The sequence below is a fragment of the Natator depressus genome, chromosome 9 (genome assembly GCF_965152275.1).
Source record: "Natator depressus isolate rNatDep1 chromosome 9, rNatDep2.hap1, whole genome shotgun sequence".
NCBI classification, from domain to species: domain Eukaryota; kingdom Metazoa; phylum Chordata; order Testudines; family Cheloniidae; genus Natator; species Natator depressus.
The window spans coordinates 79,537,264-79,559,578 of NC_134242.1; the positions used below are offsets into that span (position 1 = coordinate 79,537,264).

At 40.8% G+C, this 22,315-nt stretch overlaps 1 protein-coding gene across 1 annotated transcript in view; it reads left to right on the plus strand.

The window, feature by feature from the left end:
- Positions 1-14,377, plus strand: part of MTMR8 (myotubularin related protein 8) — a 32,935-nt gene extending 18,558 nt beyond the window's left edge. The window contains exons 8-14 of the mRNA XM_074962400.1: positions 780-889; positions 2,204-2,329; positions 3,613-3,662; positions 9,789-9,989; positions 10,421-10,549; positions 11,527-11,653; positions 12,590-14,377. Of these exons, the coding sequence (XP_074818501.1) occupies positions 780-889; positions 2,204-2,329; positions 3,613-3,662; positions 9,789-9,989; positions 10,421-10,549; positions 11,527-11,653; positions 12,590-12,883 (1,037 nt within the window). The 3' untranslated portion in view covers positions 12,884-14,377. The remainder of the gene's footprint in view (positions 1-779; positions 890-2,203; positions 2,330-3,612; positions 3,663-9,788; positions 9,990-10,420; positions 10,550-11,526; positions 11,654-12,589) is intronic.
- The last annotated feature ends 7,938 nt before the right edge of the window (positions 14,378-22,315 follow it).

Genomic DNA, 22,315 nt, shown 5'->3' on the forward strand with positions numbered 1-22,315 from the left:
TTTGGTATTGGCCTTGGAGAAAAATCAGGCTAGACAAAACAGGGGGTTTGGCATATGCAAAAGTACTGCTCTAGTCAAGAGGACCTGATGCTGGATGATTTATTTTGGAGTGGGTGAAAAAAGCAGAATAAATGTTAGTTTATTCCTATTTTATCCCCTTGGCTAGAAGGCCTTGACAAAGATAGTATGTCTCAGAGGTTCTGAGGAACTATTGAACTATAACATTATAAGCATTTTCTACCATGCTTTTCACCATATTATCTGAGCCCTCTTCAAGGTTAGATACGTCATTTACCTCTAGAAATTAGAACACCCCATCTTTCTCTAGTCAGTTTCTTATAGTGATTATATGATGGTGGTGTCTGAGTATGTGTGATGTCCTATAATGAAGGGATGGGTAAACACATAAAACCTTAAATCACCTGCCTTGGTTGAAGAGAGCTCTTTTGAAATGAGATTTTGATTATAATGGTGAAAGGAGGGAAAAGATCCTCCAGGCTTAAATGCTAGAGCCCTCTGCAAGCTAAAGAATTTTAATTGTGTGTTTACACACGCACACAATATCCATAGTGTGTGATCTCTTTAAAGAGAGAAAATTGATTCCTGTATTTCAGTATTCAGAGAACATTAGCTTTCAGGATCAACCAAGCTGTGTCACTATTATTCAGTGGAGGAGGGGAGGAGGATTAGCACTGATGGACAGGAGGGGTTGAGAAAATCATGGTTACTGTGCATTTCATTTGAGAAATCTCTGCTAATTCTTTTGTTTGTGTTTTCAGTGTGTGAAACAAAATCTCCCTCAATGAGTGACTTTCTTACTGGACTGGAGAACTCAGGCTGGTTACGGCACATTAAAGCTGTAATGGATGCTGGAGTCTTTCTTGCTAAGGTATAACTTTCCCCAAGAGAAATTTATTTTTACACACACACACACACACACACACACACACACACACTCTCTCTCTCTCCCTCCCCCCCCCCCCCACACACACCCCCCCTCCTGTTAGTAATGACAGCTGTGAAATAGTTGCCCAAGAGAAGTGGGGGAAGCCCCATTGTTTGGACACTTAACACTAGATTGGAGACTCTACCCGAAAATGTAGAAAATGAGCCTGCAATGGTAAAGACTTTGACTGGGAGACCTAATTGTCTCTTTGTGTGTGTCTTGTGACTATAATATAGTGTTTTCCTACATGGATTGAAACTGTGACCTATCCAGTATATTCTAACGAGCAACATTGCCTACTGTTCATTTGTCCTCCTTAATTTTATTTTACTTCAATTTGAATAATTAAAAAAGATGCCTAGGTGCCCTGATGTGTAATTAATGTTGCAAACAACTCATAACTTTTCTTAACACTTTCACTAGTTAGCAAAAATTGTGGTGCTCTAAGTGAGGGTTTTTCTGAGTGTGTTTGTCATCTCCTGTCACTATATGCCATATGGATGGCATAATTTTGAACTTTTAACACTGATCTCTTTTTCCATGGGCAATTGTAAGGCACATGACTTTTCTGCTGATCAAGTGGAAGGAGCAAATTTGCTGCCGCAAACAGATCTTCAGTAACCGCAAAGGGAATGCAGGAAATGATTGGTAGAAATCAATTGCCTTGCATAAATATTCTCTTCTCTGGGTTGCTCCATGGTGAATTCCTTTCTCTTGATTTTTTTTTAAAAGAGGAATGATTTTGTATTAGTCTTCTGCTACTGGTACAAAGGAAGAGAGACACAAATATGGGAGGAAGTTGGGGTGATGATCTTCCTCTGTCCCCTAATTTTCCTTGAAAATTCCCAGTCCCAGAGTAGCGATAGGGCAAACTTTCCTCATTTACATCCATCTTTAAGATTTCTTCCCCCATAATGCCCACAAGAAGTGTCAGCTACAAATACAAATACAAATATATATTATATGGATATGAATATACACATGCCAAGTAATTGCATGTTCATATTGCTGAAATCTGTGTCCTTCCTCATCCCGACTCTTCCTTGCTATTTGTTACCTCCCACCAACTTGTGTAACATTTCAAGTTAAATTGAAAACTCTTAGAGGTGAGGGCCACGTCTCTGTATTTGTTCTGTAATGTGCCGTTCGGAAACTCTATTAAAGATAAATCAGACTTTGTGAGATGAAGGGATTATGTTTAGTTACCACAACTACCAAGCTGTTAAATTGTGTTCTGTTTTATTCTCTTCTTGGCAGGCAGTGAAAGAAGAAAAAGCCAGTGTCTTAGTCCACTGCTCAGATGGGTGGGATCGTACAGCTCAGGTCTGTTCACTGGCTAGCCTCCTCTTAGACCCGTTTTATAGAACTTTTAAAGGACTCATGGTAAGAACAGATATGCTTTGGGTTTTAAAAATGAAATATGCATTGTAGCGTTGTGAAGTGTTTGGAATGTAAACAAGCCCTGATTAAACACTTTAGATCAGTGGTTCTCAAAGCTGGTCTGTCGCTTGTTCAGGGAAAGCCCCTGGCAGGCCAGACCGGTTTGTTTACCTGCTGCGTCCGCAGGTTCGGCTGATTGCGGCTCCCACTGGCCACGGTTCGCTGCTCCGGGCCAATGGGGGCTGCGGGAAGGGCAGCCAGCATGTCCCTTGGCCCCTGCTGCTTCCCGCAGCCCCCATTGGCCTGGAGCGGCGAATTCTTCTGATTCTGATCAGGACCACTGGGTGCTAATATAATATAAAAGACATTTTTTTCATTTTTGTAACATCCAAAATGTACCTTATGAATCATAAAAGTGTAGTCATTCCCAGGTCAATATAATAAATACCCAAAAAAGATCCCAAAACCATTAAAACAATAATAATGTAAAATGTAAAATAATGTAAGTGTATGGGTATCTTCTGCTCTTTAAATCCCTGGATGACGACTTCTGGGCTGACTATGTAATATGGTCTAAAAAGGTATGCCTTTAAGGCACCGATTCATTTATTCAGTGCATCACTGTACATGTCCTTGCTAAATTAATCCCATACATTTTCTTTGATAAGGGTTTTATGAAGGTTCATACTTTTCTAAAATAGAAACATCTCAATTAAGTAAACAAAAAAATGCAGCTATATTTAAGGCCAGAAATTAAGGCCTGTACCATTTGATGGAATACTCCTTACATTCCCATTTATATGTTCTTAAAAATAAAATTTTCAAGGTATTTTTGGGTCTCTTCAGAATGAAGTAGCTGTGTAGTGGAATAAACAGTGATGGTTCTAGCATATACCTCAAGAAAAATGTCCAGATGTCTGGTCTGTGGGGTTATGTTTTGAAAGGGTTTACTTGTATCCTGGGGGTAGTAATGTATTTATTGAAATTAATTCTTATGTTAATAAAGCAAAATCACCAGCAAAGTGACAGCACAAACATTCTCAATAAGATTCAGAATAACATCCTATCCCAGCAATAGTCTAATACTGGTGATGGAGGATCGTTCCAATTCCATAAATCATCTTATAATTTTCATCAACCTTTTTTGATAAATAGGCAGGGTATGACAGATACTATCCACTAAGCCTAGCTAGAAGAATTCTGTGGTATTGAGGCATCATTTCACTTTTTTCCAAGCAACTTAATAGTTTTTCATTTACTTTCTCTCTCTCTCTTTGAAACTGAAGGTTCTAATAGAAAAGGAATGGATTGCGATGGGCCACAAGTTCTCACACAGGTAAAAGCCGATTATATTCGGGGTGGTAACAGGAGGGAAGGGTTGAAGATAAAATGCAACCTGTATATGCTTAGAGTAAGGGGCATTTGCTCTTTTTGAATTGGAGTCCTTAGGGTTCATCAACTCTTGGGTTTTGTGCATGTTTTCCTATATTCATTGATTTACAAAATGAGCAAATTATTTAACCTCTACGCTTCCATTTCTCCATCTGTACAATGGGTTGATATTACATGGATACTGGGTGTGAAACACTCACGTTTTGGAGGGGCTTTTTGCCTCTGATCCCCTTCTGAGTTGACCGGGCTAGGGGCAAAACCCAACAAACATTTACAGAGTATTTGCAGCTTTAACTTCAGCCCACAATTCTAGTAGTAACCAATTTAAGACTTGCATTCCATGGGCTTATAAAAATGTTGCTCTCTAATTGATAGTCCATTTGCACTGCATGGTAACTTAATTAACAAATGAAAAATACAGAGATTTACTTGGTCCAGACTAACACTAGGAAGAAATAGTCTGATTATTTTATCACATTAAATGGTGAAGAACTGAGGTTCTGTACTGAAGTGAACTTTGTTTAACGATTGTCTCAATATGAAAATACTCTTGTTTAATAGTGTAGTCAATAAATATTTTTTCTTAGAGTGAGACACACCTGAAGAAAAGCCCATTTAGAGATCCACATAACGTTACCTTATAAGGACTTATTCAAAGATGAACTGCAGCCCAAACAAACATATCCCACAGTTCTTCCCTCTGTGGGAAGAACTGTTTTCACCTTGTGTTTTTCTAAGACCAGAAACTAAATGTGCCTTTCACCAGTATTGTAAAGGAAGGACAGCATAAAATGTAAATTACTTTTTGCACACTTTGTCAAGCTCTTAGGGAAGAGTGAAATTTCATCATCGCCTAGGAACATAGGATGAGAGAGTTATTCTGCCTCTAGTCATGATTGGTGCACGATGCTTCATGGGAAGGTGAATTTCCCCTTTGTAATTTGGTTAGCTGCATGATACTGTAGATAGAATGAAGGAGTTCAGGCTGTGACTTTGTCCCCTGTATGTATTCAGCTTGCTCTCTGTAGCAGGAGACCATGTTGCCATTAGCTTGGAAAAAATAGTACTGAACAATTTGTTTGCCCCAAGCAAACTTGCAAAAGTTGCTACTTGTTTCTGTAGATTTGAAGGCAGTGTCCCTTTCCAACCCACTGGCTTTCCTGGCAGTGGTGGAATGTTCAGTGCCAGAGTAGGAGAATTGCCTGCTTTGCTAAACTGTTGTGAACCCTCCTTTGTTCTGGTCCTTTTGTTTCTGGATATACTAAAAGGAAAAATAATCCTTTCTTACCTAGAAAACATTTTGCAAAATTATATGAGGTGTTCTGAGCCTCATCTAAGCAATAATGTTCTTTGGATGATTGTCCGTATGGATTCCAGTCTGTGTGCAAATTGGATTATTTTGGCCAGCAATGTCTGTTGAAGCCCTGCCTGTGCCCTAGGTCCTGCGCACCCTCCATCCAAGGGCATAAAGTGCAGAACAGGCCCAACCACCCCTCAGTTTTTTCTTACCGCCCATTGCAGCAAGATGGAACCCATGCAGTATCTGCCCTTTCCCAGAGCACTGTGGTAGTGAAGTTTTCACATGCCTAGTCACCCATTGGCAATATATATATTTTAATTAAATACGTTTGTTAGTATAGAATATGGAGAGATGGGGGTGGTACTAGCTTCATGGCAGAAACTAAATCACCAGTATTTAAGATCTGTCCCCTGTGTGATTCTTTGCCTATTAATGATGGGTTCTCGTATTGCCTATTCTGCATTGGAGATGGACACATCGCAGAACCGTGTTCTATTTGACACACTTTTTCCAAATGCACTCGGAGTAAGGGAAGCCTGTATGAAGCTGTTCTTCCTTGAGATTGATACAAGATTCCTCAGACACTGAGGCCTGGTCTACACTATGGGGTTAAGTCGAATTTAGCTGCGTTAGGTCGATTTTAAAAATGACCGCATCCACACAACCAACCCCGTTCCGTCGACCTAAAGGGCTCTTAAAATCGACTTCTGTACTCCTCCCCGATGAGGGGAGTAGCACTAAAATCAACCTTGCTGGGTCGAATTTGGGGTAGTGCAGATGCAAATAGACAGTATTAGCCTCCAGGAGCTATCCCAGAGTGCTTCAATGTGGCCACTCTGGACAGCACTTTGAACTCTGATGCACTAGCCAGGTACACAGGAAAAGCTCCGGGAACTTTTGAATTTCATTTCCTGTTTGGTCAGCATGGCGAGCTCAGCAGCACTCAGCAGCACAGGTGACCATTCAGTCCCAGAATCGCAAATGAGCTCCAGCATGGACCAAAAGGGAGACACTGGATCTGATTGCTATATGGGGAGAAGCATCTGTGCAGGCAGAACTCCGATCCAAAAGAAGAAATGCAAATATATTTGCCAAAATCTCACAGGGCATGTTGGACAGAGGCTACACCGGGGACACACAGCAGTGCCGCGTGAAAGTTAAGGAGCTCAGGCAAGCCTACCAAAAGACAAAAGAGGCAAACGGTCGCTCCGGGTCAGAGCCCCATACATGCTGCTTCTATGAACAGCTGCATGGCATTCTAGGGGGGGACCCTACCACTACCCCACCGCTGTCCATGGACATCTGCAAGGGGGGAGTCTCACGCCACACGGAGGAGGATTTTGTGGATGAAGAGGAGGATCAAGAGGAGGAGAATGCACAGCAGGCAAGTGGTGAATCCATTCTCCCTGGCAGCCAGGACCTTTTCATCACCCTGGAGCCAATACCCTCCCAAGGCGGGATCCCTGACCCTGAAGCCGGAGAAGGCACCTCTGGTGAGAGCACATTTGTAACTACAGTACAGGGTTTAAAAGCAATAGTGTTCATGGTCACCTGATTGAAATAGGGGAATTTTTGTAAGGGAACAGTAAAAGGACCCCATTCATGCTGGGCTGTTTGCGCTTGGCTAAAACGGATCATCCCAGAGAATAGCCACGCGGCGGGGGGGAGGAGGTGTGAAGGGATCATCCTGGAGAATAGCCATGGGGTGGGGGTAGGTGTGTGCTTCACATCTACCCGAATACTGCAGCCCCTTCTTTTAAATGTGAAACCCAACCCATTGCTTGCTCTGGGAAGGGAGGGTGCTGCAGTTTGAAACATTCTCACATGTTGCAGAGGTGTAAGAAGCCAACCCAGTTTTACTCTCCCTTATCTCCCCCCAGGTGCAAATGTTTCTACTCTTCCCCCATCATCTCTGTCCCTGAGGTTATCGCAGATTAGAAGCTGAAAAAAATGGACTTGCAATGACACATTTTCCGAGCTCATGCAGTCCTCCCACACTGATAGGGTACAGCTTAATGCATGGAGGTATTCAGTGGCAGAGGCCAGGAAAGAATTAAGTGAGCGCGAAGAACGGAGGCAGGATGCGATGCTGAGGCTAATGGGGGAGCAAACGGACATGATGAAGCGTCTGTTGGAGCTGCAGGAAAGCCAACAAGAGCACAGACCCCCCGCTGCATCCACTGTATAACCGCCTACCCGCCCCATGTTCCATAGCCTCCTCACCCAGACGCCCAAGAACGCCGGGGGGAGGGGGGGAGGGCTCCGGGCACCCAGCCACTCCACTCCAGAGGATGGCCCAAGCAACAGAAGGCTGTCATTTCAACAGTTCGATTTTTAGTGTGGCTACAAAAAGCTATGTGGCCTTGTCCTTCCCTCCTTCTGCCCTCCACCCAGGCTCCCTTGTCAGCTATCTCATTTTTTTTTAATTAATAAAGAATGCATGGTTTCAAAACAATAGTTACTTTAATTTGAAGGGGAGAGGGTGGTTGGCTTACAGGGAACTAAAATCAACAAAGGGGGTGGGTTTGCATCAAGGAGAAACACACACAACTGTCACACCGAAGCCTGGCCAGTCATGAAACTGGTTTTCAAAGCCTCTCTGATGCACAGCGTGCCTTACTGTGCTCTTTTGATCACCCTGGTGTCTGGCTGCTCAAAATTGGACGCCAGGTGATTTGCCTCAACCTTCCAACCTGCCATAAACATCTCCCCCTTACTCTCACAGCTATTATGGAGTACACAGCAAGCAGCAATAACAATGGGAATGTTGGTTGCGCAGAGGCCTGACCTAGTCAGCAAACAGCACCAGCGCGCTTTTAAATGTCCAAAGGCATATTCTTCTACCATTCTGCACTTGCTCAGCCTATAGTTGAACTGCTCCTTACTACTGTGCAGGCTGCTTGTGTAAGGCTTCATGAGCCATGGGAGCAAGGGGTAGGCTGGGTCCCCAAGGATAACTACTGGCATTTCAACATCCCCAAGGGTAATTTTCTGGTCTGGGAAGTAAGTCCCTTGTGATCCACCAGTGCTTGCAGCACCATTGAGAAGTACCCCTTGCAGTTTATGTACTGGTTGGCAAGGTGGTCTGGTGCCAAGAAGGAGATTTGCGTTCTGTCTATCGCCCCACCACAGTTAAGGAACCCCATTGCAGCAAAGCCATCCAGCATGACCTGCACATTTCCCTTGATAACTGAATGTCAATGACTGCATTGGCTACTTGGATCACAGCAGCCCCCACAGTAGACTTGCCCACTCCAAATTGATTCTTGACTGACAGGTAGCAGTTAGGCGTTGCAAGCTTCCACTGGGCTATTGCCACTCGCTTCTCAACTGTCAGGTCATCTCTCATCTTGGTATTTCTGCACTTCAGGGTGGGGGAAAGCAACTCAGAGTTCCAGGAAAGTGGCCTTGCGCATGCGAAAGTTTTGCAACCACGGGAAATCGTCCCATACCCGCAACACTATGTGGTCCCACCAGTCTGTGTTTGCCAGGCCCAGAATCGGTGTTCCACTGTATCAACTAGCCCCACTGTTGCCATGCTGTCCCAATTGCCACAGCCCGTGCTTTCAGAAACGTCTGTGTCCATGTCCTCATCAAAATCCTCCTCGTGCTGGTGTCTCTTAGTCTGGTTCTGCATATACTCCAGGATAATGTGCGAGGTGTTTACAAATCTGACAACAGCAGCGGTGATGGTGAGCTGAGTGGGCTCCATGCTTGTCGTGGCACGGTGTCTGCAGGAGAGCAGAGTTGCAGCAGAAGCAGTGGATGACTATGGTTAGCAGTCTACTGCACCGTCTGCTGACAGCAGCACACAGGACAAAACAGCAGCGGTGACAGTGAGCTGAGCTGAGCGGCTCCATGCTTGACCTGGTATGGTGTCTGCACGGAAAAAAGGCACGAAACAATTGTCTGACATTGCTTTCACGGAGGGAGGGGCGACTGATGACATGTACCCAAAACCACCCGCAACAATGTTTTTGCCCCATCAGGCATTGGGAGCTTAACCCAGAATTCCAATGGACGGCGGAGACTGCGGGAACTGTGGGATAACTACCCACAGTGCACCGATCCATAAGTCGATGCTTGCCATGGCAGTGAGGATGCACTCCAACTTAATGCGCTTAGTGTGGACATACACAATCAACTGTATAAAATGGATTTCTAAAAATCGACTTCTATAAGATGGACCTCATTTCACAATGTAGACATACCCTGAGAGGAGGGCTGTCACTAGGCCTCAGCCATCTGGTCGGTCTCTCTCTCTCTCTCTGTTAGTGTCCTGGTGAACCGAGATTGCACCTTGAACTCCTGGGCCACCTGTACCTAGAGGCCTCATTTGTCTGCCACTACCACTCCAGAGATGAGCCAAGGCACAGGTCACCATCCTTGGCACCTAGCAAACTGAGACATGAGTCATCAGATTCACAATACAGACTCATTTGTCAAGACCTTTCCAGTGTACTGGTATCAACCGCCAAGACAGGACATGTGATCCCCACTAAATTGGTGGACTCTGCTTCCCTCGGTACCAAATGCCTTGGTTATGTGTTCCCCAGAACCTTCCAACCTCAGTACTAATTACCTTGACAGTACTCTGTACCTCAGCACCAACTATCTCGGCACCTAAACCATACATGATATAGAGTGACTTACTGGGGTCACTTCTCCTAAAGATTTACTCTCTCTCCAGGTCACATGATGGTCAGAGTGTTTCTCTTATTGTTGAATGTTATAGGATGCAACCTCGTAGCTTTCTTTCTAACTCTCCAGGTGTGGCCATCTCGATGGTGATGCAAAGGAAGTGTCCCCTGTCTTCACTCAGTTCGCTGAATGTGTCTGGCAACTCATGCAGCAGTTTCCCTGTGCATTTGAATTCAATGAGCGGTTCCTCCTCGAAATCCATGACCATGTCTACTCCTGCCAGTTTGGCAACTTCCTTGGGACTTGCCATAGGGAACGGGAGGCTCTGAAGTGAGTTGGCAGTTCATGGGGCAAAGGTCTGGAAGTCTCTTTAAACTCTTTTTTTTAAAAATTTAATTGGAAAGGTAATCAAGGTTAAGGGATAAATTCTCTTAATTCTTGCAGGTGCTCTGCAGTGTGAAAGACTTAATCTCATCTATTGAGGAATGTATCCCCAAAACTCTGTTTTAAATAGCAACTCCACAGTAACTTACAGGTGTCAATTTATTCCCCTTCACTTTACTCCCTCCATTGTCTAATTTAAATTTTCAGCTCCCTAGGGCTTGGACTGGGGTGTGTCTGTGTTTGTAAGGTGCACTAATTGCACTATAGAAAGGATAAATATCTTCTATGCAGCCCTACTCAAATCTTGAACAGTGCAGCTAGAATTATACTAATACTGTTCGTAACTGTTAGTGATTAGATTTTTTTGTAATTGACAGGATCTTTGAGAAGACCCATTCCCTGTGGCCTTTCCTATTACAGAAGAAGCAGGAGTTCAGGAATCCTCTGTATAAGGGATTCACAGCTTACAAGGAGCTTAAGCCAAACACTCTACCTTTCAGTTTCCAGTAAGTCACTTACTGGAGGAGGGACACTTTTTTTTCACAGGAATGGAAGTGATAACTAAAATGCCTTGCCATGTGTCCTGGCATGAGTCACTTGACTTCTGCGTGCCTCCATTTCCTCATCTGTAAAATGAGGATAACCATGCTTTCCAACTAGTAAAGCAGTTTGAAATTGATAGATATCTACTAAATAAGTGCAAGTACTATTATTTTAAATATTTGATCTCCGGATAGCCGCCTCCCTGTTACAGGAAAAAAATAAGAATAATTTAAAATATATGCCACTTCAGCTCTGAGAGCTTTCCTTAGAGAGAGTGGACACATTATTGTTAAAAATAGTGCCTCCTTATATATATATTTTTTAAAACAGGGATCTTCTTGTGTTAAAGTGCTGCTGATACACACAAGTATGCTGTTGCTGCTGAAATTATTATAAAATCGAATGGATTTTTATTATTTTATGCTGCTTGTTTTTCATCTTTATTTGCCTTGGGCACTACTGTACAATTGCATTGGTCAATTTCACTTCCTGTTCCTCAGTCACTAGTGCACAATGCTGTTTCAATCCACAAATCTCAAAGTGCTAAATATTACTGCAGAGTCAAGGTACTTTGGAAATGAGGGTATAGATGGGAAAAGTTAAAGGTATGTACATTAATTGAATTGTCAAAGCTCACAGTGCAATCCATTGCAGAGCAAACTTGGGTCTCCTCCTTGTCTGGTACCCTATTCTCTGGACCATGTTGGGCATGGTGAAGAATATGTAGATCCTCAGAACTTTTTATTTAGCCCTTCTAAAACTTCATGAAAACTTGTCTATTCCTATTAGGTTTTATAAAACCTAGGATTTTAGGTTTTTAAGTAAACGTGGAGCCTGAACTAGTGGAAAATCTCTTCTTTAAACAGGAACAACAATTGCTCCCTGTCACAAGCAACAGAGTACAGCAGATCTTTTAATTCCCTTTCCTTCTGTCCTTGAGGTTCTGGTGCGGAATGTATAACCGCTTTGACAAAGGGATGCATCCAAAGCAGTGTGTGTTGGACCATCTTCTCAACTGCATGAGCCAGAAGATAAAGTTGGAGGACAATGCAACTGACCTGGAAAACGTGAGTCCTGCACGTGGATAATGTACAAAACTGCATGATGATCTGAGCAAATATGTCTGAGACTAGGATAGTGGCGCCATATATCTCTAGGTGACTGGTGCAAATCCAGCACACGTTGGAATCCCAACACTTGTTTGAATATATCTAGGTAATTGACATTTACAACCCGATTACAATTGACTCCCTCATATCAGAGGGACCAAAGAGTAAATGGGTCACATTCTCTTCCCCCCGTAGAGTGGCCACTCCTGAACAGGGTTGAGGTACATGGGAGAAGCTAGCACTGTTGCTGCGTGTGCTGTGCCACCCCTGGAGAACAAAGCACTAAAATATCTAGTATAATTAATCCATCTCCTTTCACCAGTAACAAAAGAAAATTTTGCTAAATATAGAAGTGTTTTCTTTTCTGTGACCTGTTGTACAGAGAAAAATGAGGATGCAAATTCACAAGGCAGAAAAAATAGTGTAGATCCACTGTTTAAGATCTGTAGCTTGTACATAGATATCTGTTCTATACAGCCTACAGAAAAGAGCAGTGTGGCTTTTAATTGCTAAATTGCAAAATTCTATACTTATGATTTCCTTTCTGTGCACATGACTAGGCATCTAAAAATAGACTAGTGAGGTGGTGTTTGAGTCCTTTGTTAGATTAGTATGAATACTGAAAATTGTAGAATTGCTAGCTCAAACACACTGTTTTAAGAAAAGCCATTTTCCTGATACTCTTACAAATGCTATGTTGCATACAGATTGTGCATAAAATATTAAGAGTGCTTATTGCAAAAGAGGCATTGACCTAGGAGATGCATTGCTCAGGAACTGGTGGATATGAGTGTTTTTTTCAAGACTATTAACATTTGTTCAACATAAAGCCCTGGTGTCAGGGTGTCTCATCTTTTGTTAATCTTTTTCACTAATTCCTTTCTGCTGGTATAGAAGCTGCCCTTCCTAGATGGTCCCCTGCCAGATGAAGTTTGCTCCTTATCTAAAATTGTTAATGCCTCAGTTGAGTCTTCGAAAACCCCAATGCTGAACACTCCCCAGGATTACGAAAGTGAACCACCTGCTCTGTTGACCAATGGTGCCATAGTGGAAGAAGTCAGCATCATGCCTGATCAGGACCAAAGGAACAAAGAGAACCTTGCTAATCACCATGTGCTTCCTGACCTTAACAGCACCACGGAAGTTATAGAATCGGACGCTAAAAAAGAGAAGCTGCAGCACCAGTGATTAGTTCTTATAGTGTAGTCTGTGTGAGCCATGCAAATGTGGCAGTAAGGTATGCAAAATCTGTGCCCTGTGAAGGCATAGCTGCCTCGACCATGTACAGCCAAGTGTTAATGTGTGTGTGTGTGGAGGGGCTGTTCTTTGTGAGGTGTGTGAACAACCTAGAGAAGGGATTTTACCTTTAGTTTTGGGTTGCATCACCACAGATTAAAAGATAAATGTGCATGCAGAGCTGCCTAGAAGGCTACCTTGACTGAGAGTATAAACCTCATTTTCCAGTGGAAATGTGGTCTCTCCTACCAGGTTTTAAAGATGACTTCCATTACTAGGTTTTCAGAGTATAAAGATGCTTTTGGTCACTTTGATATGGAGGGTTAAAAGCCACACAGTATTTATAACTGGGGTAGGAGAGATGTGATTTGGGTTTTGGCAATGAAAGGATGTAAATGCCATTTTAGTTCACCTTAAAATGTGGATATGCTAAAAAGGCTTTTCTTAACTGTTTAATGATGCTCTGCATGGAATCCTACACTGTAGCAGAGGCTGATTAATTATTTTCATTTCCTTTGCACATTTGTAAGGAACTGTGCCTTTTTTTATTGAGACCATCTTAATGTCCAACCGCGACAATGTAATTTTTATTATTGTAATATGCAGCTTTAGTACATGATTCTTTTGTGGTCAGTGTTTTTAAAACTCCGTTTTGTATATGTCCCTGCTGCCAACTTTCCTAGGATCTCAGATGGTCACCTGAGTCACTGGCTTTTCTTTACTCCCACATGTCTAAGAATATCCTATCCCTATTTGATTTAATGTACTTGAACCACACAAAAACATACTGTAGTATTTGCATTTGACAGTGGTGAAGACGTTTCCCCTAAAATCCTGTGAGTTACAAACCAGAAAGGAGGGAAATGTTTAACTTTACCCCAGAACTTTTCTTGTTTTATCCTGCCAACGTGGGTCTTGCAACAAGGGGATAACTTTTTGTTCTGACCTAGAAATGTGCTTTCTCTCAAACCTAGAAACAAGGCAGCAACAACAAATGCAATGTATTTCTGTATTAAAAACGAAGGCTAAAAATGATCGCCTCACAGCACATCCTAAGTGCCAACTGAGAATGTAATAGTTGATCTTAAAACATGAATGCAAATTCTGCTCACTTTGCATTCCGTTTCTAGTTAAGACATTCAAACTCATTTCCCCCCCCCCCCCTTAAAACAAAACAAACATTTCATTAATTTCAGTAACAGTTGCAGGTGCTCAGCATCTCTCATGATCAATTCCATTATACACAAAATACTATGTATCAGCTCCCGTTCTGTTAAAGCCAAAGAGGGATGATCCTACTGCTCATAGTCTCCATTCTCACTGGCCTACCTTTCAGTAATTTGCATTCAGACAGGCAACTTTTTAAAAAGATTTTTGCTTTAGACCATGATAATAAACAACACCTCTCATGACAGTGGACTTCTTGATTTTGTAAAACAGGTGAAAAATGTTATTGGGGATTGTCATCTTGTTGTTTGGGGGGGGGGGGGGGGGAGGAGAGGATATCTCCCTGGGTTGTAATTCTGGCTGAGTCATGGACTCACTGTGGTGTTTGCCAAGTATTTGACTTCCTTAAATCTCAGTAAATTCAGCTGGAGAAATTGGGTAAAAACACACACACACAAAAACCAGCAATAAGGAGAAACAGGTGTTCCATCAGTACTGAACTTTTCTGGGGAAATATATTACAAAAAGTAAAATATCTCTGAGGTTTCAAATGGCCTCTTGTGTATATTCAGTTGTCCTGAAAATATTTCTGCTTCCTCTGGTTCAAGTTTTAGAGTTTGTACTGGTCTTGAAACCCAATTTTAGATTTATGGAAACCTAATTCAAATAGGAATGTTTTCAAAGTTTTAAAAAAATATATTATTTCAATAAATAGTTCAGACATTCCCCTGTGGTAATATGAAATACAGCAGCCCTCCTTGTAGAGCATACAACCTGAATGTGAAACTGACTACAGGCTATTTTTAGTGTTCAAACTGATCAATGTGTAGAGACTGGGGAAGTAAAACTATGTAAATAGTAAGAAGGAAACTAGCTCTGGTTTTATGCTGACTGTATTACTCTCAGTATCTCGTTTGCAGTTTGGGCAAGAAAATATCCTGTTATGGGTCACAATATACATAATGCAAAAAGGTGAATGGCAGAGAATGTATAGTGCCTAAAATGGCAATGAGAACAAGCCTTTTAAGTCCTTTCTTTTTTTTCTTGTGGATTTTTCAGTTTTTAAAGCAAGCTGGTTTTAGTCTGATTTAAAAATAAAAATATTTGTTTTCAGGATATGAGGGAGATAATTACATAGTATCTAAACAGTGTAAACACTGTAATAAGCACATCAAATACAGAACTCTGATGGTGAAAAGATCTGTTAAGGACAAAAAAGCCACTCTTCTACACATGTTAAGTTATGGTATACACCAGAAATATTGCATCATTTAAATGATTATGCATTTAATATCTTGGTGTTTAGTTTAACACTTCTAAATGCATTATTTCTGTGGCAATGAATCTCACATCTCAAGAGAAGAAAATTCACTCTTGAATCCCTCTGCCTTAAAGAGAAAAGGGCTCTGCCCAACTCCTAAAATCAAAACTAACCTGTATGCTAACCTCTTTTTTTCATGTTTGCCACACTAACATAGTTGTTTTATGTTTAAAGGAAACACCTTTAATCTTAGTCTGTTGGTCCAGAATTCTAAGTGTATGCATGGCTCAAAATGATTTTTTAGATTTCTATGGAAAACTGTATTTTAATGGGAACTTCTTTTCCTTCTGCCTCTCCCCAACAGTTTCCATAAGAGATTAATTTCACACTGGCAGTTTTTGCTGGTTGAGCCCTTCTCAAAAGGATCAATAGATGTAGCTTGTCTTTCCTTTCTGGACAGGAGCAAACGTGTATTAAACCTTACATAGGCCTTCCTGAAATTGAGAACTTTTAAATTGCACATGAGGCCAGTAGAGGTACTCTTCAGGACCAATTATATTAAACTTCAACACTCTTCTATGTGATCTTTAATGAAAATTGTGTACAGTGCTGTGTGTATAAAAACGATTTCCACTGACTACTGTTGGATTTAGCCATACCATTAATCTTTGTACAAAAGCATTTTGCAAAATGTTTTTATGAAGTCTTCATACAGTACCTTGTCTTCTAAACCATCCATAGATTTGTTTTTTAAAAAGATACATTATGACCTTTATTATATCTAGAACAATCTGACATTTTGACATCTTTGCAAATCCCTTGTATTCTTGTCTTGACTATTGGTATGTGCATGCAGCTCTGGCAGGATTACTCTACATACTGATAGTGATCTTTGCATTTAATCTTGTTTTTGATTTCAGTAACAAAACTGTGTGCATGGCTGTAAATCTTCAAAATGTAAAACTCAACTGAAAAGGGAAACTGTTTACAACAAAGTTCATCTTGTTAAGATGTATGTTTGTACAATTAGAGTGTGTATCAGAAGTCATTTGTACTATAGTGCTAATCAGAGTGCAGTAAAGTAGTAGTCATGGGAACGATTCCATAGTTTCTTGGGATGCCGTAACATTGTTGGACTATCTGAAGACCAGCTAGTTAGAAGCTTTTCATTCAAGAGGAAGATTTTCTGTTTCAGAAATAAAAGGCAGTTGAAAGCACTGCAGCATGTCCTCTGGACTCCTATCGACTAGCATTGGCTTCCTACTGTTGCTTTCAAAATGGTTGTAGAAGCCTATGTTCTGTTTATAATGTCCTGCCTGCTGATAAGATGTTGAGTGATTTGATTATAGGGCCACTACTAGTGTAACAGGAAATCTAAAAACTGTTACGAAGCAGTTGTCTTAAATCCACCTTATAGGAGACAAACTACTGTAACTTATTTATCCAGAGTCAGTAGCCTGCATGTATTGGGTCAAGACTACTTTTATCTGGAGCTGTAAACGGAACAGTGTTACATGCCTCTTTCCATTCTGACTTGTATAACTGGAAAATGCGCTATTTCGAGTGGGTGGTGTCTTGTTGGTATAAATGTTTTCTCTCCTGGGGCTTTTTTTGTGTTTTGAATTAGAAATTCTAATGATTGCACATCTGTATATAGTCTCTCACTTCACATGCTGCAATGGATAGTGTTACAATGTGTGTGGGTATCTGGTTGTAAAATGTATTGGTCCTAAGGAAGCTGTCGATACTCTAACATGCTTTAGAGGTTGAGATGGAAGAGGTGCAATATGGCTTTATTTTTTTCACATTCTTCAGAATATTTTAATGAGCTTCATAATGCTGGAATCTTAAATTATGCTTTGTCTTGCAAAATTGTTCTCTACAGTGGTGCTCTCTCCGCTGCTTGGCAGAAAAAAGGGAATGTTTAATTGGGTCACAGCTGCTGTAGTTCTAGTTGGCCCTTTTTAGAGTAAACAAAACACGGTTTATACACTCTTTCCCATGGCATTGTCTAGCTGCAGTGTATTTCAGCTGTAAGGGAATTCCATCCATAAAATGCATAGGAAAAAACACTCTTCGAGTGGGAAGAGGGTGAATATGAGTGCTTGCTGGTTTTGCTCTCCAGTCCTCCTGACTAGGGAAGGAGACTGCTAGTAATAGCTGGACATTTTTGTTGTTTTAAACTTTTATGGGTCCAATTCCACAAAGTGTAGAGTGCCTCCTGGATATGCTTGCTACCTTCAATGCCTAATGATATCCTCAGGGAGCTGAGAGAGTTTGGCACATTGCAGGATCATGACCTATACAATTGCCTTTTTGCATTTGAACTGACTCTCGGTCACAGATGGAGATACGCTTTGGACCCAGTCCTCTGAGGTGCTTAGTACTTCCAGTTCCCACTGAGGTCGGTGAGCATTGGGCACTGTGCACCTTGTAGGATCAGACCCCATTCAGGAACAGTTGGTCTTCCAGTCAAGTTTTAGAGCTGGTGACTTATGCAATAAATTAATTTTAAAAATCTGGTTTTTGATACTATTCAATAAGAAATATATGGGGGATGACCATTATGGTGGGGCTGGAAGCAAAAAAAAAAAAAATTTTTATTTTCATTTTTAATCTCTTCTCTCCCCTCCACCCCCAATTTGCAAAGAGTGACCAGATTCTTTGTGTGGAAATGACTAATGCACATTGTGAATCGGAAGCCGATCCTTTTTTACCTTCTGTTCCCATCACATGCAGGCACATTCTCTATGTGGGTTCTGCTGGGGAAAGCCCTCTCCGAATGTAATAGTTTTGTTTTAATTAAAATACTTTATACATCACCCAATTAACACAATTAAGCAAATTCGCACAACAGGCAGTGTTAAAACCCTTGTTTTCCTAAATATCTGTAGTATTAATGGTACCCAACTCAGTACCAGTTGCAGTCAGTGTGATTTGTTAGGTTAAGTATTAAAACCACACGTGCTGCTGCATCCGTTGGTGTCTTCAAACTGCAAAAGCAATGCAGAAAGACACGGTTAAAATGTTTGGCCTATGTCTTTTCTCATACTATTCATTCATGTGTATATAGGCATCTGTATTACTGTAGTAGTGTACTAATGGTGCACTTTGTAGCACTGGATCTAGTCATCTGTAAACAGAGCACAAGAAGTACTTTTTTCTTATACTAGCCATGAGCTGGTCTTTGTAGGAACTTCTCTAAAATTCTGTGTTTTAGTCAGCTCAAACCTTTAAATGTTTTTGCTATTTCTGTAAGTCGGTTGGTATTTTGTCTTTAATGTACTTCTTGAGGGACAGTTGTATAAAAATGTGTATGATTAAAGCCCATGTGCTGTTTTCCTTGAAGCTGCATATGTATAATCAGCTGCGTTGATTCACTGCTGAACGTTTTTTGTACCATGTCTAGAGCAGCACTGTGTTCTTGTCTCAAACGGCATTTGGTTGGCTCAAGACACTTCATTTGCATTACAATTTTATTTTTATTTCCTACAAAAATAAAATGAAAGTCTTTGCATTTTTAAGGTAAAGGTTTGTGTGATGATTCTCTCTTTGGTCAGTTTTTTTAGCTTGTGAATTCCTGCCGTGGGTTAAAATTTAAAATATTAAAATGCCAAATCAATGCAGATGGCTAGAAATCACAAACGTTACCTTAACTAGAGTGTGATTTCCCTCTCTATACCTCACCCCCGCTCATGCTGACTAGTACATCACTCTACAAGCAGTCCCACTGGCTTCTGTGGCACTTACTTGCAGAATAAGGTACTACTCAATATCAATAGAGGTCTCAGTCTGATCTGTGGTGAATGATACTAATGAAACACAATTAACCATCACAATACATGCTGTCCATATTTTCATGCTATCCCAGAGTGATGCTCAGCTTTCCCCTCCATATATTAGAAGGAAACACACTTTTCCTCCATCAAAAACAACCTTCCCTTGACACAAATGACTCCCTAGAAAATGGCATTTCGAATGACTTTCAGCAAATTTTTAGTAGCAGCTCTCTAAATTCTGGTCTTGTACCATCCTGGCAGCTCATTTCCCTGCATCTCATTGTAAAACAGGTCTCTTTAAGAAATGTTGTATTTCTGCTCAGAGCACTAGAGGTTTGATCCTGCAACAACTGGGGTCCGCATTCCCAGTTCCACAGGGCCTGGATCTCTGAATAGCAGTTCTTCTGTCAGTTGCGGTGTATTGCTCCAGTGGCCACTGTTCAGTGATAGCTGAACTGGTGTATTTGAATAGATTTGGACATCAGTTTGTGTATAACATTTGGAATCTTTCTGATGGAGGTGCTATTTACAGATAATTATATCGACTCCTTTTTAAATTTTAAATCCAGTATGGGCTCTAGGGCTTCTTCTGTCCTCAGTTTCCAGCCCACAATTTTTGCCTGGCTGTCCTAGGCAAGAATCCTGTATAATAGCCAGTGCCTCTTAAATTCTCTCCACAGGTGTGTAAGCTTCTGTAGCTTTCTGCAGATACCAGCTTTCTTTCCATCCCTACTGTGTTGTCTGCAGATTCACACTTCTTCACCTGCTGTTTTTCCTGATCAAGTAGTTACTATTTTCTTTCTGAAAAGAGATTTCTGAACTTAGGGTTTCTGAAACCTGAGATGCATTTAAATCTTAGAAACTGCTGCTTTGGATGAAGCTGACGACACTGCTTTAATTGAACAGCCCTTCTTAAATTCCAAGAATCCTAGAAATAAGAAGTAGAAAAGCCTTAAGTCAGTTAGTCCATTTTCTTTCATACACGTACATTCCGCAGGGGCAATGTAGGACTATTCTCTGTAGAACATCCTCCAGAGGTTTGTCCAGTATAGTTTTAAATTACTTGAGCAATGAAACTTCCACAAGGTCATAAATAAAATCACACCGGCATGCAAACTTTATTGCGGGCATGTTAAAATTTGTTAATTTGTGGCAGGTATTAGTAGAACATATATTATAGTAACAAGCAATGGGCATGGTTAAGAAACAGCAAAGTTTGTGTATTGTGGGATCCTACTTAAAGATCAGTTTTTCTTTAAGTAGAAGACTGGAACCGTAGAATATTGCTGGCCTCAAACACTTTTTTTTTTTTGTTTATAAAACCTGGCCTTCAAAAAGTGGATTTTGTCTTTCATGCTATTTAAAAATCTACCCCCTTTGGAATTGTTCCAATTTTATTTGACAGTTTTCAAATAGTTTATTCAACTTTAACAGAAACGGATACAAATGAAATGAGGCGGAACATGCAGTTAACTTGCTGATCAAAAAATCTTGACAAATGTTCTATTAGTGAGTACAATTATAGCCCCCTAAATTTATGTGGGAAACAGGATCAGAATCTGAGAAAGATAAAACAATATATCACTTAAGTCCAGATTTTTAAAGGTAGTTGCAACACCTAATTGATTGAGGAGCCTAACCCTCATTTACAAAAGGGATTTTAGTACTTCGCCTAAATCCCAATGAGCACAGCAGCATATAAATACCTTTTAAAATCTGGACCATAGCCCTTATTTAGTGCTTTTCAACTATAGATCTCAAAGCACCTTACAAAGGTAGGTAATTTTATCCCCATTTCACAGATGGGGAAACTGAGGCACAGATATGCGATTATTTCCCCATGGATATACAGCAGGTCATCAGCAGAGCTGGGGACAGAACTCTGGTCTCTAGCCATTAACTAGGTCATGCTGCCTCAAAGAAACACAAGTATGAGTGTGAATTGCCTCAACATAGTCCTGCCACCCCAGTCAAAGACGCTGGCTAAAGAGAAATGCCAAAGGTAGATGATTCTCAGACATGTGCCCAAGGCCACTTTGTGTTAACCAGCCCAATGGTTAACCCAAATGATCAATGGTATCAACTGCTGTATGGAACTGGAAAGTGCAAATTCTATTTCTGTATCCTAAGGCAAAAATGTTCCTGGCAAGTGGAAGTTCTAAATCCTTGCAGGCTTCTAAGATTTTTCTCATTTTAGTAATCTTAAATATTCCTGACAATGTCAATGAAATTCTTCATTTGCCTATGTTAGGTTTTTCTTAGGATTTGTTGAATTGAATTGAGTCTATAAGGCTGTAATTTACATGTCAGGGAAGCTTATTGTCTATTTGACAACTTTGGTGTGGGTGATTTATAATTTCCCTTCACCACTGAATGTGATCTTAAACTTTTGAGGAGGCAGATACCTACAACATCTAAAAATGGTATGTTGTCAAAGCCTTGTTTTTCCTATCAGCTGTTAGGGTGAGTTGATTTCTCCTAAAGATACCTTGCATTAACTAAAAGTACAGCAATTAGTAAACTTAATTGAAACTTAATTTTTTAATTGAAATCTGCTGTTTTCTGTCAATACAGCACATTAACTAAATCTGAGTTGAGATGAAAATTACTTGAGAGGGAAGCAGTTAAGTTAAATAAACCACTTCTTAGTTCTTAAGATTATTTTTTGCCTATAAAGTATCCAAAATCTTGTGACCCATTTTGTTTAATTCTCTTTGTGTGGTCTTCACAGTCTTAGAGCCTTTAATATTCCTCCTCTCTTACTGTAGTGTAATTTTTACAGGGATTCAGTGTTTGATTTAAATTTAACTAATAGTGGCCGCAGAGCTACATGACAAGTGTAATGTTAAGGCTCCGTGACTACATAAAATGACAAACTGATACAGCGTTAAAGGTTGAGCTACAAATCTGTTAGCTGGCAAATGTGAAGGTCTCAGATTAGTAACAATTTACATGCAGAATAAAAATGCATAGAAACAAATATTTTGAACGTTCATTAAGTGTGGTGGGGTAGTAGAATTGAGTTCTCAGTGAAGCTGTCAGCTGTTTGGAGGAGAAACATGGAATCCTCAACTTGGGGCTTCCTGGAACAGTGAACAAGGGGTTTGTCACAAACTCCTTTGCTCAGCAGTTCATAGCATTGAGTAAAGTGCAGTTCTGTTCTGAACAGTGCTTCTC